Genomic DNA, 16,711 nt, shown 5'->3' on the forward strand with positions numbered 1-16,711 from the left:
AGACAGAGCCAACAGTCTATAGTTTTCATACCTTTATGTGATTGAAATTGCGTGCACGCGCGTACTACAGATATTTTTGTAAAATAATTAAATTCAGTCATCGTGACATTAACTGCACGAATAAAATAAATAGGTAATTTGAATAAGTAGATGTTTATTTTGCTTAACAAAATAACCAATGATTATCAAATTTTGAAATGACAAATTTGAAAGTCCCAGACAAATCAAGAAAAACCTTCATGAATAAGTGTAAAACTGTTTCTTGTTGTTCTTGATACGTATTTGCATTTATTTCTTAATGTTTTTACTAATTTCTTTGGACCACAACTGTATACGTTTAAATTTTGTCTGAAACAAATGTTATATTCTGGTTAACAACCTAAAACAAATAACATTAAATAGTAATTGAGTGAAATACTATTGGTTTTTATTTACTTACTGTGGATATAAGTGAACCCAATAACCAAAAACTTTATCCCAATGAGGTCTACCTCTTTTAACTCTGCATCCCAATAAAGGATACTCTTTGGCTATATTATAATCATTCAATTCTAGTCTATTATTGCTATATTTCTTATCGTTAAATTCATGCCTTTTTACATTTGGCGTCAAAAGCATTGCTTTTTCATCATCATTAGTGATTTTATCTCCTTTACGTATCGTATGGCATAGACGTCCTTTTTCATTGATGACTACCGTATGTGTTACATTAATTTGTTGCTTGTCGCTAACAACATTTGGTTCAATTTTGGATGTGTTGGTAACGTAAATCTCTAAATGCAGGCGATCTGGTCTGTTAGCATTCCTGAGCTGCGTTATGGTTTTATTTGCTAAATCTGCGAGCCATGTTATCTCTTCTTCATATCTCACAATCCATATCAAATGAATTCTGCCGGGTAATTTACTCCTTGGATTTCTGTAAATGGCATTAAATGTTCAGTCAAAAGTTCATTTGAACCGATACTACCTAATACACTCATGGCAAAATGAAACCAAACAAGTAAATGGTTTTCGCTGAAAGGCGTGACGATATCGTCGACCAATGATGGCCCAAAGCTTCACATAAAGGACATAGCTATTCCAGTATTGAAAGTATCTCACGTGAACAAGTGGTGCAGCAAACTGACAAACGGAGTGATGCCAACGCCGGCCGCCACACACAACGACAGCGCGGCGTGGCTCGCGTCCTCCATCGGACTTGAGAATGGTCCGTCCACTAATATACTGAAATTTTATCACACATAAAATTCATCCTTGTTCCAATGCTCTTACGTTGAGGGAAAATATCGTAAGGATACCTGCATGTAAATATGATCGATCCAATACGGGTTAGGTTTACCTGCGAAGGTTGCAGAGGTCAGATGGAAGTCGCTTCGTGTAAAAACCTGACTCACTGAATCCAGGATTAATGGTCAAAGGCCCAGTCTCCTGTTCAGAGTGGTGAGGATGCAACCGGGACTTCAGCCAGGAGGAAGAAGATTTATCCTTGTTCCTTAGCCTAAACCAATACAACTTACTACTTAGTAGGTAAGAATTTAGGCCTCTAGATCTGAATTAAAATTAATCCAGAACTGCTAGCTTTTCTGTGGTCAGATTGTTTAATGAAAATCAAAATAACGAAATTACTATGCAGCGATCGTGTGATAAGTGTAAAGCAAGGTAATGCATAATCCTTCAGAAAAGAACAAAAATAAACTGCTAAAAATATGTATATTTTTTAATACCTGATTTGGTCGGATTCTCGTCGAAGTAGGATATTTTCCAACGTCTCCGTCCAATCTCCCTTCACCCGTATCCAAATAACAAAATCTCCATGACTAGATGTTGGAAGCTGAAAAATTTGGAGATGTTAATGGCTTTCGACGACAGCATATGTTTCAAAATTAAATTAAAGCACAACCAGCTCTATCTCTGGTCTGCTGGAAGAGATTTCTTTAGATAAAGCAGACCAATTCAATTTTGTTGCTTGTGTCGATCACTCTCGATTGTGTACATAAATTAGTAAATAAATAAACTAGATATAATAAAAATTAAAGAAATAATGTTTACTGCGTTATGCGTCAAAAGATTTCTTTAAACAATCTACTTTTTTTCTCTTAATTGTTTTCTGGATTATAGAACAATCATTGCAAAGGTCCACTTACCCTGACCACAGTGAAAGGGTGCCACTCGAGCAGAGAAATGTCCAGACATTGCAGCAAGACATACTGTCCCATGCGACAGCGGAATTCGTCGTGACAGCTCAAACTGAGCGCCATAGTACGACCAGGCATGTGAGATACCTGTAGATCGAAGATAAAGTACATCATATACCTATTAGGTTATAATGATCTAACATAGCTTGTTAGAGGTTGTTGAAGGCAGACCAATTTCTGAGATTTCAAGAAAGCCTTTATTGATCAAAATATACCTATTCAACTTGTTGCAAAAAACAAGCAGTGTTAAAACGATTATAACATACTTAATACATACATACATAGCATTCTGGATTAGTGATTATTCGTGACCAAAAATTATTCATGTGAGATGGAAAAATTTAAACTGATTTGTCACATCAGACCATACCTACAAAAAATAAATATTTGAAATGTATGTACGGGAACTTGGCATCAAGCAAATAATAGTTAGGTTAAAAATCTTATTTAAAAAGAGATGGCTTACATCTTTTACAGTAACTTTTGTACGATTCCTGGAGAAAATGCGCCATATGAGATCAACAAAAAAACAGGAGAGCGGGAACGCCATCCACGCCCAAGTCTGAAAATATTGTCAGTATAAAAAGCTTGTGAATAGATATAACACGTGTAGCTAGTACCGAATAATAATTCCTTAACCTAATCCTAAAAGATCTGTTGCAAGATAAATCTTGCTTGCATGTTGTCGTATGTAATACTTGTCTTTTCAGTTTTCTAGATACCATTCTTCCTTCCTATTTACAATTAAACATAACTAAAGAAATTTATGATGTATCTTAAAAATATTACTTTTATGCAGCTAGAAAACATTAACCCAAACAAAATTACCAAAGTACTTTGTTAGTTTCTATTTATTTTGTTTAGAATTAACAAACTAGACGATAAGAATGCTGCTTCAGTTATTGTTGGCACGGCTCCCACGTTTTATTGAGCATAGTGAACAGATTCATAATGCTGAAACCGAAGGCTAAATCCGAGACTATAGTAAAATGGATGTAACTTTGCATCATAAGCGGGAACGCACACCTGTACAAAACTAGCACTTCCTGCTTTAAAACTCCATTTAAAATTTGATTAATTTCTTTTATAAGTATCGTAATTATCTAATTGTTAAAACAGTAAATATTTTGAGCAAACAGTTCGAAGGAAATTTTAAATCGAATTAATTTGCTAGGTTTTTCATAATATGCCTTTGTGCAGGTACCTCAAGACATTCCATTTAGACAGTCTGAACTGGAAACTAATAATATCTAATGAAATACTAAGCTAATAACTACGCTCTTAGCACAAAGTGCATTTAAGTCTATTACTCCAATTACTATCGAAGACGAGCTTCTAAAGGAAAATTAATAGGTCTTACTTAGTCATACTAATAGTTTACATTAACTTGGTACTACTATACTTACCATGGATTTAATTGAAGTAAATTTGTGGTTGGAAGTGTTATTAGCCAAAAGTGTGTCGTCGGACTGACTAGGATTTTGACTAGCTTCATCGTTTATTATTTCTTCTTTTAACACCCCACTGAAATAACAAAATTAAATTGAATGCAATTTATCGAAAACTAATAAAATAAGAGCTGCAGACCTAATAATAAGTATTTTTTTGCAAATCATGACCTTGAGAGTTGGCTGATATTAAAGAGGTGAAAATGCTTTCTGGAAATTTCGCTTCAAAGCTGGTTGAGAAAGTATCTCGTAATATCTTGTAAGTCTTTGTGAGACTGTTGGCTCTGTCTTGATCTTTATAATGATACATACATACATATAATCACGTCTATATCCCTTGCGGGGTAGACAGAGCCAACAGTCCTGAGCGGACTGATAGGCCACGTTCAGCTATTTGGCTTTAAGATAGAATTGAGATTCGAATAGTGACAAGTTGCTAGCTTATCGCCTAAAAAAAGAATCTCAAGTTTGTAAGCCTATCCCTTAGTCGCCTTTTACGACATTCATGGGAAAGAGATGGAGTGGTCCTATTCTTTTTTGTATTGGTGCCGGGAACCACACGGCACTATGATAATGATGATTGTTCCAAACACCCAATAACATTGACCCTACAAAAGACCTTCCTGGGACTTATTCTACAGATTTGCCACAGGGCAGTGACTCATATTTTATGACTCACATGAGTAACTATACAAGTTACTAAATATCAGTCAGTAACCAAGTCGGTTGCTTGCGAGCGATGACTTTAATATTTATGTCACAAGGCGAGCAGCAATGAAAAGAGTATGACGTCTAATAATACATTTAATGGCTATCGACTGAACACTATACTCGATCATGACTAATTTACCGTAAAGTTAGAGAGACTACACATTCGTGATTCGTGACATGGGAGTTTTCACAAAACCAGCTATTACTAGTGGATGAGGTAGACCGGGCTGTGTCAGAGTCTAAAAGGGTATACTTACATACATACACATGGTCACGTCTATATCCCTTGCGGGGTAGACAGAGCCAACAGTCTTGAAAAGACTGAATGGCCACATTCAGCTATTTGGCTTAATGACAGATTTAAGTTTCAAATAGTGACAGGTTGCTAGCCCATCGCCTAAAAAAGAATCCCAAGTTTGTAAGCCCTATACTTACTTACTTATATATACTTACTTATAATCTTTTTCGAGCTTCTAAGCTCGCCTTCAGCTTGAGAACACCACCAAATATCCATGATAAGAGTTTCAGTCGTACCTTCAATACCGCTTACCTTAAAGGATGCACTATCAGTAACGCCAAGAAGAGCAGATAAAGCTGATGCGTATACCAAAACGCGTTATAGAGCCTCCTGCGCACAGATCGCATTGACGTTAGGCCCATGCAGATGATGATTACCAGCATCGTGACTCCTGTCAGGCCGACTTGGCTCAGAAGGAGGAGGAGAGGGCTCTGGAATTATGACAGAAAAGAAAAACGCATTAAAATATTAGGTTGTAGCCGATGTGTCGATGAGAACGTTGCAAATCGAAGCCACTTGAAAGTCAAAACTTCTTGCGGTTACTACCTAAATGTAGAATGTATTAATGGGAAAATGTAATATAAACGTTCTTTAAACCGTAACACCATACCAACTATGTATACATATATAATTAGTACAAAATGAATAACTTCTAGTTTAATATCTAGAGTAATCCCCACATTGATACATCTATAGGTAGGTAAGTATAATCCCCCGTGAGGGTTAAAAGACGAAGCTCTTACGGGGTAGACAATGCCAACAAACGCGAAAAGACTGGACGGCAATGCTCAATGGCTTAATAATGGAATTGAAATATCCTCAAAGATAGCGTGAAATAAAAATAATTAATAACAAACAAAAAATATATTTAACTATTTCAAAATGTTTTAATTTAAAATCAGATAACCTAACATTTCCAAATTGCATACCTATGCATTAGTTTCTAAATATCCTGAATCTAAGAGGATAATGTTGGTTTTGTGATACATTAAGGTTTACAGAGCGCTTGAAACTGCAGGTCTGTGTAAAATAAACCTGATTTATGTTTAATCCTCTACCTCCCAAGACCTCACAAGACTCATCATACGGGATGCATTAAACTGCATTATGCACTTGCACTACAGATGGTTTGACTAATTTCCGTTTGAAATATCACATGTTGTCCTTTGCATACTAACCTACGATAAAAAAGAACGTTACAAGAATTACTTACCTCATTTTTATATCGCGCCAAATTAATTTCAATTAAGCTGTCATCGTAGCCTCTTGAAAAATTCCATAGATTAACAAAGTGTGATATGGAATGTACAACTGAAAATCAAAAATAGGATTAAGGTATCCCAAATCCAGTCCACAGTCCAAAGACTAAAAAAAGTCAATGATCGGACCCATGGCATGTTTTATCACTTAGGTACAAACTAACTTACGTATACTCTGGAAAAGGGTGTCATTTGTATGTATGTTATGTTATGGTATGTTACACCTTAAGATCTCACCGGATTATTGACATTAAATCCGATACTATTAATTGAATACAAGATGCGATGTATGATCAGTAAACCAAACCCAATTTAAAATTGTAGAGATTGCTGTAGCGTCATCATCGTATGTAATCAATTTATCAACGCACTTAGTACAAGCATTTGAAATGTATTAGCTTCATCGTCGGAAAAATGGAGCGGATAAATATAGGAAAACTAGCAGGCATTTAAAATAAACATCGTGAAATGAAACAAGTTTGAAATCGAAAATATTAACTAGATAATTTATGTATACCAACATTTCTTTGGATTTTCTTTTTAAATGTTTACAAGATCATAAATATCAGTGAATCAGTTCATTGTACCTATAAGCTAAACGTTGATAGATATTGGGTAAGTGTTTTATATCAGTCTTACTTTCTCATTGCCATTAAGTTTTAGAAACTCGGTGCTTAATTTTCTTTTTATAAGTTACCGAAGTAAAGTTGTTATCCCGTAGTTGGCTTTTACTTCTCAATCTCGCCCCGCTATAATTACCTATATTTAAATTCTAGATTCTATCATAAAAAAGTTGAACATAGTACGAACTATACCTACACAGCGTCGGCTTTGATTTAGGCGCGATATGAACAAACGGTATATAAGCTCTCTCAGTGTTTTTCACAAAAGCTAGAAATCCTAAACCTGCCATTAGCTTTCGTCTCAAGAACTTAATGGCGCTTGGAGTAAGAACCCTTTTAACTTTAACTGTGATTCAGGATACGGCGCCTTTAACGAAGCTACTGCCTTTATGTTTAGATTTACTAGTACCTATTTCTATTTATTTTTGTATCAAGAAAAGAAAACGATATAACATTTGATGGATTTGAGTGACTTTTGGTTGTTCTATCGTTGCGTCATAGACCAGAAAAAGGTACAGTCAACTGCATATCATGGAACAGCTGCATGTAGTTACATGATACATAGAGTTCTATGATGCGGTAAAATATGATCCATTCTTAAGACACACTCAAAATATTAAAAAAAAATTGCATTAAAAATAGATACTCGTACTCACCAGCAAACACCAGGAGAGTGACAGCAACGGTCATATGAAAGCTTTTGGCTTTCTCTAGCCAAAAGAAAAAAACGCCGGGCCAGAACTCAGAGAGCACCCTGTATAACACCTGATTGAGCTTCTTACATAAAGGTAACAGCACCAAAGCGCAACACACATTGAGGACCGAAGCCGTCCCGCGGGAAACACATAGTCCTAACTGAAAATAATATAAAAATATTGAGAAACTTCATTGGTAACTGAATTTGCAAATATAAGTTTTATATTGACCTTACCCCTAAAATTTTTCTTAAATAATAAAACTGTCGTCCATTGAGATACAAAATGAATGTGTTGTAAAAAATGTAAGTTACTAATGAGATCCATGTTATCTGAAACCAAAAAGCATTACTTTAAAAAAGTATTTAAACTGAAAAAAATAGATTTTGGCTCCATTTCTGGAGATAAATAACGTAATAAGGACTGACGATAAATTCAATACACAAGGCAGACAACCAAATTTTTAATAAACAAAAAACAACACATTTAGATTAGGTTTATGTGCAAAATATTCTCAAGGAGCAAAGTGCGAAAAATGAGTCAAAAGATCTTAGAAGCTCGTCGATCAAAAATAATCTAGTTTAGCTCAACATATAGAATTTGATATGATTCACCGTTGTAATTGTTAACAATGTAAGGAGAATTTCAATGTTATCGATATGATGCATTACTGTGGAGCTTGTGCTGAAGGCATAAAAGCATAAATCCATGGATGCATTAGGTCTGCAACGGAAGTGTAAACTGTGTAGGTAGCTAGCCACTTCAGTTCAGACTCTATTCAACGCGTGTGCGTATACATAGCAGCACAAAATATAAACAGCCCAGAAATATCGCGTCCAGAAATTCTGATCTAAGTATATATTAAAGATATTCGCTGTTACATTGCACGCACGGTGGGATGGTTCTTTCTTGCATGACTCTCTTCATGGTTCTTTTATATTTTAGCTAATATGCTGTGTCAACCATGTGTTTGTTAAAGTCATGAAAATATAGATACAAGACATACATCTCCACCCGCGAAAAATAACATAACAGTGCAGTTTCTCAAAGATACAAAAGTATGCCAGAGGTACATGAAAAAGCACGTACTTAATGAAATCTTTAGACTATGCTCATTAAAGCAATGGTGGTCCGATTTTTTCAAATTCAAAGCAGTAATTTATGTTCCAGCATCTAAAATGACATGTGTTTAAAAATTTAATTATCATCAAAACTCTGTGACCGGTTGGAAGCAGACAACGTCTTGATTAGGTCGATGGGACACTAAGTCTTATGTAGTGGTTTCCCTTCACACACTCTCTCTGTCATGTCGGTAAAAGAAAACTCTTTCTGTATCTTCATTAGTTTACAGCAGCTGTATACACTTTGACAGCGACGGCTGGCGAGCCCTATTCAGTGAGCGTGTGAATGGAGCCGATGACAGCGCAGCAGTGTGCCCGCATTAATTACTGGATGTCGAACGATATCATTGCGATCTCATTTGCATGCGATGACAGGATTTGTTCCGGATCCGACACTTTCTGTGGCGTGTGTGCTGGATACTGAAAACGTTTCAGCCGATTCATGTTACATAGCTCTTTGATTTTTACCTCTTTTGTTTTACATTCGATTTTCTAACTATACTAGGTTGAAGACAGACCGAACAATGATTAAAGTACAACCAAGACAAAGTAAAACGAAATAGGGTACCGGACAGTAATCGAAAAAAAATCTAAGTTGTGTTTTAAAATAAAGTTTGTTATACAAGAACATCACATAATAAAGATTTTTAAGGAATAACAATGATTAATAATTTTAAATCAATAAATAAAGTTGCATAAATCCAATATTTATTATCTGTGCAGCGTAAGAACCCAAACACCAATCACAGTGAGTGACGTCATACGTAATGAGTGATAAGTAAACAACACTGCTTTGTATGTTATTTCGAGTTATTCTACGATTTATTTGCATTTTTCTAAAAATATTTAATTGTAATTAGTTACGAATTGAAGGACTTTACTCATAACAGAAGTTGTCGCAAGTGCTCAAGTGCCGCCTATCAAGCTTTTATCATGGAACAAGGTTACAAACCGACAATAGAAATCTCCCAAAAGATTGATATTTTCATGGTCAGCAGTTCTTTTGCCACTAATACCGACTTTTATTTTGCTGAATTTAGCAATGTGAAAACATTTGTGTAAGTATTTCAACCTCTTTTTGTTTATCTTAACAACAGAAATGATTGAAGAAATTACAAACGAAAACATAACCTAAAACTAGTTTCATTGTTTACAAAGTTATTTTCACGTATGTTTTTTTTCTATGATTTTAAAGGTTAGATATTTATGGGTTTTGCATGTTTCTAGATCTGCGAAAAAATACTTAAATTATCCAAGCACTGATCACTTGTAATATGGCTTGTAGTTTGTTTTCCAAACATATGACGTCACGCGATCCGAATTGACGAAGTGCTGTTTTCGCGGCAATTTTAAATAAATTACGTTTTTGACGTTTTTAAATACTCCAAAAGATTTATTTATTTAAAATAATATTTTTTATGGATATATAAATAAATAAAGATTATTTTTAAACACAATCTGAAAAGTTGTCCGGTACCCTATTGTCTAAAATCAAAGCCTGAAAAAAGAAGTGTCAGAGTATTTAGATATGAAAGAGCTTACTTAACTGCTTATAAATTTATTCTGTACAGAAATTCCTCGCAAATCTTTTATCACATAAACAGAATCCGTCTTCCAAAAAAAAAACAATTTCAGGCAAAATAATGGAATCTCCGTAACCTACCACCACTTTACTGAGCCTTCTTAGTTGTTGGTCTGTCGCAAAGTCAAAAAGGAAATCTCCTCGTGCATGGTACTTCGGGGAAGAAAGCGTAGGTGCAGACCTTTTTGTTGTATTATAAAAGAAAGACTATAGGCCCGCTAAATTTATTCAATTCATGCATTTCACTATTAATTTTATTGAAATTTAACCAGAAGGGTCCGGGAAAAAATAACAAACGTTTTTATAAGAGTATAAATATTTACATGGACGCGTAACAGGAAAAGTAAACAGCTTTAAATCACGTTGATACCTTATCTGCTTATCTATCATTTATCAATCAAACAGTTTTGGCGGGCTTGCTAAAAACGGTAACTATGTACAGTGTCAATAAACTTTGTATCCAATATTTCGTAATACTCATCTGGCGGAAGATTTCTATGTCATTCCTAGACAGTCTTCTAGTAGAAAGACAACTTTAGAAAACACATAAAATTTTCTGGATTTACCTAGGTATATAGTACTTAGATAGAAGCAGGTAATAATAATGCAGATAACTTTTGATCTTACTACTTACCTTATTCATTTAAAACTTTTCGTTCTATAGGAATTTGGCGAAAGTTTTATCTATAAGTGTCGTTACTGTTTCTATCAATAATTGATGATCCTTTTGATTGTGTAACTTTGTAAAGAAGAAAAACATGCGGCCAAAACCACAGTAAAATTTTTACTTTTATACCTACATATATATTTAGACAATAGGTTACCTCTACTTTGCCTCTACGGATACTAAAGTTGCAAGCAACGTTGACATCACCCAGCAATTCTTGGAAATTTGTAATATTTATAGGTCAGCCATTCTACAACAGCGACCAAATGCCTGCCAAGGCACCAATGTCGTGAGTCATTATAATTTTTTAGGAACTGGTAAGAAATGCACTAAGAGCTTATTTTTTTAAGTGACATAACATAGCATCGTAACAACGATCATGCTTCGTGACAACGCACAGAATATATAATTACCTCTTTATCCCATATGTGGTAGACTTTATCTAGACGGAGGTCGCAGGCCACAAGTCACATGTAGCTGCATTAAAAATTCAACGATAAAGCCAGGTTGCTAGCCCATCGCCAAAAATGAATCCCAAGTTCTCAGTAAGTTAGGTAAACATTACAAACAGGATAAGTAATTAACAAACTACTTTGTAAGGCATCATGTTTACAATTCATCTGGAAGTCCACATACGTCCTCTTAAAGACGGTACGTGTGTCAAGTACGTGTGTATTATGAACTAGGGCTTTACATAAAACTTTAATTACAACTTAATAATATATCGGTTACTACCATGGGGTTATTACATACCTATATTTGGGGGTACTATAGAAAGCCATTACTATGAAGCACATTGATTTGAAAGAAATTACTTAGAAAATTGGAAAATAATAAAAGTTTAACAAACAGATGAAGAAATATATGTCACATATAAGGCTTATACATAGTAAATGTAAAATAAAATAAAACTTTTGTAATTTATGTGTATTGGTCAGAGGATAATATGCATGAAGTAGGATATGTTTATTTCATTGCTACTTATTTCCATTGTTTTATTTACTTAAGTGGTATTTTAAGTTTACTTACCACGAAAAAGCGACTCTTCACAAATTCCCACGTAATTCTTAATACTGAGGTCATATTAAAATTGTTACAATCAATTATATTATTTTCCTTCTGTGCATAAATACGTACGAAGAAAAATATTTGAATTGAATTCACCGCACTCTCGTTTGTTTTTTTTATTTCAAATTTCCCGCAAATCGAATCTTTTTCCCGCCATTTATTCTTTAAAATATTTACGGACACTCTGGATTTTTGCGTGAAATGGCCATTATTTCAAGAAAGCCCACCGGCGCCCTCGTGCCACATGTGACTGCAACTAACTAAATGTCAGCCGCGAAGCAAGCAAGACGACGTCACCGAAGCCCGACCACGCTTTACTGAGATATAGTTTAGGTCATCGCTCGCGTCCATTCATCGTTATATAATTTAAACATTAATTGAGTACATACCTACCTATATACATATAAACACCCATAAAACTTATAAAATTCATAATTCTTATCTTATCTTATATATTTATAAAGGCGAAGTTTTCAATAACAAAAAAAAACAAACTGTGACCCCCTTCCAATAAAATACTTACTAGCAAATAGTGAATGTTTGCCTCTGATCATATATTGTACCTTTTTCTTAATAAATATTACCTTATAGGTACACCATAGATATGGGAACAAGAGTCCTTTATTACAATATCGGTTATAGGTAGGTACTGTTATTATACCACACACTAAATTTTAGATTTACTTGGAAACCCTGTTTCTTCACCTGCAGAACTCTTGCAGAAAGAATACAAGTAGCATGACAATTAGTAGATATAGTGACATACATACTCATTCCATTTTGACAAATAGCCCTTCAAGCCTTAACCAAAAAAAATTAGCTAAAGTATGTCCATATAATATAGAAGAGGACCTCTCCGTTAGTTACCTGGTAACTAACAATCTTATGTTGGGATGGGATTATGGAAAAAAAATTGATTCTTTGTATATACCTACCTACCCTTAATCCTTTTGAAGGTTGCGAGCGTGAAGGTGCTAAATAGAGATACATGGTATAGATAGATCATAGTATCTCTAGTTAGTTTGTGATTACGATTGCTGCAGAATAGTTAAAAACGTCATGCTAGAAATCGGCGACATACCTAATGATAGTTTCTTTTGTTCCACAAACATTACTGGCATAAAGTTCAAGACGCTTTAAAAAAAACCCCGCCAAATAGTTTACTACGCTAAAATAGTTTGTGTGAGTTTGTTACATAAATATAATCTCCTCTCAATCTTTATTCAAAAGTTTAAAAAGATGACTTAATAAGTATATAAAGTTTCTCGCATGAGAGTTATAAATGGGAATAAAATGAAGGAAGTGGAGATCATTGCAAGTGGAAACATGTGGTCTCTGAGTACCCCTCCGGGAAAGGGGCGTCATTTATGTTTTGTATGTAGTTTCCTAGAATAGTAACGTAAACTTTTTCAATCATACATACATATAATCACGTCTATGTCCCACTGCGGGGTAGACAGAACCAACAGTGTACAAAAGACTGATAGGCCACGTTCAGCTTTAATACTTAACGATGGAATTTAGATTCAAATAGTGAGAACAAGATGCAAGCCCATCGCCTAAAAGAAGAATCCCAAGTATACATATAAGCCTATCCCTTTTTTTATTCCGTTCGTTAAAAAAACTTTCTGGAACCCTCAAATAAGTAAAATGCCCAACTCCCATTCCATCACAACTCTGCAAAACTTCATCATTAATTATATCCATGAAATTTAAAAACATTGTGTGCTTGTATTTCAGTAAAAAAATTATTTGTTGAATTTGGCATGAATTTGGCTGAATAATCGTTTATCAAATGCTGCAAACTCGTCATCAAAATTTCATTGTCAATAGGATAATATTACATTTAATTACATTTTGACATTGACAATTTAAAGTAGCTGGTGTTGCCAACTTGGCAAATTCAGCGCTTAATACAGCGCCTTTTTGAGCATACATCATCGGAGCTCAGCGCCAATTAAAAGCAGCGCTTTTTTTAATATTTATTTTTTAAATTACTCGTATTCAAATGTTTATTGGATATTTTAAAGATTTGATGTAAATAAAAATCATGGCAGATTTTTTTAGTGATAAAGCTGTAAATTTTCTGCAAATCCGGTGGGTAGGATATTGCCTTGATATTGCTCGTCAAAATGGTGTGTAAACTTGTAAAGTGACCCGTCACGTAATAAGTGAATGACCAATGTGACAGAGCATATTGGTCATTTATCTAAAGTATATATATATACTATAAAAGTAGCCTATATGTTATTCTGGGTCTTCAGCTACCTACATACCAAATTTCATCAAAATCGGTTCAGCAGTTTTTGCGTTAAAAAGTAACAAACATCCATACTGACATCGTGACGTACTCACAAACTTTCAAATTTATAATATTAGTAGGATGATCGCAATTTTCGGGCATTTATTGTCAGAAATGTCGCAATAGTTTTATTTCGAAGGAATCAGTTTATTTTTCTTATTATAACTAGGTTTAGTATCAGCCAAGTAGTAAATATATGTATATTTATAGATATATATCTCCGGAACTAAACTCTTATACAATAATAAACTTAGAACTCGTATACATTTTCTAAGATATGTGCCAAACTGCTATTATTTTATAAAAATAATAAATTTATTTCAGATATTCATTCATTTTGTTAGTAACAATATTCGTATCATGTATTTGACAATCGCGTTTAAACGTTATGCGCTCACACGGTGCGAGACATCTTTAGCGCCTTCTTCGATTTAGCGGCTTCTAATTGGAGAGAGCAACACAGATCAGCTGCAGTCATGATCTGCAGGGTTACTACACTTGACGCGGTCGAGATACTATCAAAATCGAGTTGACATCGAGAATCAGTAATTTGGTACTCTGGAAAACGACTTTTCTCATCATGCCCTGATCGGAATTCAAACCCGGGACCTCCAGTGTCACGACAAGCGTACTAGCGCTGCGCCACAGAAGCCGTCAAAAAAAAAATAACTAAAGCATTGTAATAATTATATTGTCATGATGGACCAAATTTAAGTAGAAAACTGGATTATTATGGCAGCACCAATTAATTTTTAGTACTATTTCGAAACAGTTTTAAACATTTCAGAAACTTCTGGTGATCGTGTTTTAATAAGAGTGGTGTTTTCCGAGTTTTTAAGTAATTATGGTGTTTAGTTGCGAAAATAGACATTGAGTTGAATAATTGTTCCTCCGTCCAGTCTTATTTGAGATTTACTTGTACAAAATAAATAATCTATTAAATTTAACACTAATAATTGATTAGTTTTGTTTTTGCGTATAATTGTTTAATTAATTAATGTTAATGTGCGTGCTGCGAATTAATAATCAGTCAAAACACTGTGATTCTAATTAAACATGATGTCGAAGAAAGGATCCCGCAGAACTTGCGAAATATGTGGCATTAAAGAAATGCAATCTTCAGAACCTCTGTTTTCCAAAAGATGAAGATCGGTTAGTATTTTTATGTTAATACACAATTTAAGCAAAATTGTAAAAGTAATCATGATTTAAAGGCCTTTTGCAAGTGTAAATTAAAGACTAGGCACGGTTGCGTATTGCTACAATCACCCATTAAACCATTACAAACTGCATACAAGTACAGAGACAGACTGTATCTAAACACACTTTCAAATTTCATTTAGTTCACAGATAATGTCTTAAGACAGACAGGACACTCTTTGGTTCACCGTTTAGTTCCTTCGTATGCGCATAGCGCTAGTGTCGCATCTGTCACTAGTTATGTGCAAGCTATGCTGATGTCGATAAACTAGTCATGTACCTACGCGATATCGAAAAATGAGGCTAGGGTTTTTTATGTATGAAAGTACTTTTATTATTTTATAAAAATAAATATAGTTACTATTGGCCATGTGGTTCCTATCACTTTAGAATAGGTCCACTCCATATCTTCCCATCGATGTCGTAACAGGCGACTAAGGGAAAGGATATTCATTTATGTTTTAAATGTCCACGATTTAGATTTAAGATATTTGTAAATTGACGTCAGAAGAAAATGCTGCAGTGTTGTTTGTTCCGCCGCTTCTTCTACACATGCGTTTTGGAAGCGGTAGTAGTTGTAATTAGATTTATGTGATGTGACGTCAATAAGTGATACCTTGTATCCAATTTTGAAAATAAACCTATTCTATTCTAAGATATTTCTCTTGACATTCTTCTTGTAGGTGATGAGCATGCAGCTAGCAACCTGTTACTATTTGAATCTGTATTCCATCATTGATCCATACAGCATTTCAGTCTTTCCGAGACTGGTGACTCTGTCTACCTTGCAAGGGATACAGTATGATGTATGTAGATACTGATATACAATACAAAACAAATTATCTTTATTGTCCATGTTAAAATTACTTTAGTAATAGAAACATACATTACGAATATATTAAGCAAAAGCGCAATCGCTAAGCAATATCTTCCAGCTAACCTTTGGGTAGTGAAAGTTTAAACATGGAACCGGGTGGGAAGCATACTTAAAATATATTAGTATATAATAAATAAACTACATAGGTACATAAACTGTTTATATAAACTTACACAGACTATCTAGAATACTGAAAAATTAATAAATACATAGTTACCTATATACATACGAGTATCTATACAAGATAGCTCTATTAATATGAATATTTTTATGAACAATGAAGATAATTTATGAAGAGAGACAGTACTCCTTCAAGTTCCTTTTTAAGATACCTATTGTTTGTAAGGTATGTGTATTGGATGCCGTATTTTACTTACATGTTATTTAGAAGAAAACCCCCATTGGTATATATATTTTGGAGTTTTGGTTTGCGGTAAGCACAGTACTTATCACTTTTTTATTGCACAGATTGAAAACACCACGATCACAAAGTAAAGATTCGGTTTTGTAACTAAACTTAAACTCCTAAGCAAGGATTACACAAAAAATGGTCCATTAGCACTGTGTTGTTACTCAAATCAATCCTTGCGAAACTTTTGTGAACTTTAAATCCGGTGTTATTGACTTGGGGTCGCCATATTTATTTTGAGCCAAAGACAAAAAAC

At 34.3% G+C, this 16,711-nt stretch overlaps 2 protein-coding genes across 4 annotated transcripts in view; one reads left to right on the forward strand and one right to left on the reverse strand.

The window, feature by feature from the left end:
* The window catches only part of LOC106134512 (protein downstream neighbor of son homolog), a 140,326-nt gene that overhangs the window by 102,489 nt on the left and 21,126 nt on the right, over positions 1-16,711 (forward strand). The window lies entirely within an intron of this gene.
* On the reverse strand, positions 135-16,637 carry LOC106134486 (NADPH oxidase 4). Of its 2 annotated transcripts, none has more exons than XM_060944480.1 (12): positions 16,424-16,637; positions 7,466-7,561; positions 7,191-7,389; positions 5,866-5,963; positions 4,905-5,083; positions 3,602-3,719; positions 2,662-2,757; positions 2,145-2,282; positions 1,725-1,831; positions 1,102-1,224; positions 440-916; positions 135-348 (listed from the first exon to the last, which is right to left on the reverse strand). In XM_060944480.1, the coding sequence occupies exons 3-12, from the start codon at positions 7,222-7,224 to the stop codon at positions 225-227; spliced, it is 1,494 nt and encodes a 497-aa protein (XP_060800463.1). In that variant the 5' UTR covers positions 7,225-7,389; positions 7,466-7,561; positions 16,424-16,637; the 3' UTR covers positions 135-224. The 2 variants fall into 2 exon arrangements, with proteins under 2 accessions (XP_060800463.1, XP_013190003.1); XM_013334549.2 differs by lacking the exon at positions 16,424-16,637 and adding an exon at positions 11,629-11,968.

This window comes from Amyelois transitella, chromosome 5, assembly GCF_032362555.1.
Source record: "Amyelois transitella isolate CPQ chromosome 5, ilAmyTran1.1, whole genome shotgun sequence".
Lineage (NCBI taxonomy): Eukaryota > Metazoa > Arthropoda > Insecta > Lepidoptera > Pyralidae > Amyelois > Amyelois transitella.

Excerpts from the sequence above, each read along its gene's own strand:
- LOC106134486 (XM_013334549.2), bottom strand. The coding sequence starts at position 11,682 with ATGACCTCAGTATTAAGAATTACGTGGGAATTTGTGAAGAGTCGCTTT. Across the intron at positions 3,720-4,904 it reads CTGATAGTGCATCCTTTAAG|TGGGGTGTTAAAAGAAGAAA; the intron begins GTAAGCGGTATT and ends TTGTTATTTCAG. Across the intron at positions 2,758-3,601 it reads TTACTTCAATTAAATCCATG|ACTTGGGCGTGGATGGCGTT; the intron begins GTAAGTATAGTA and ends CAATATTTTCAG.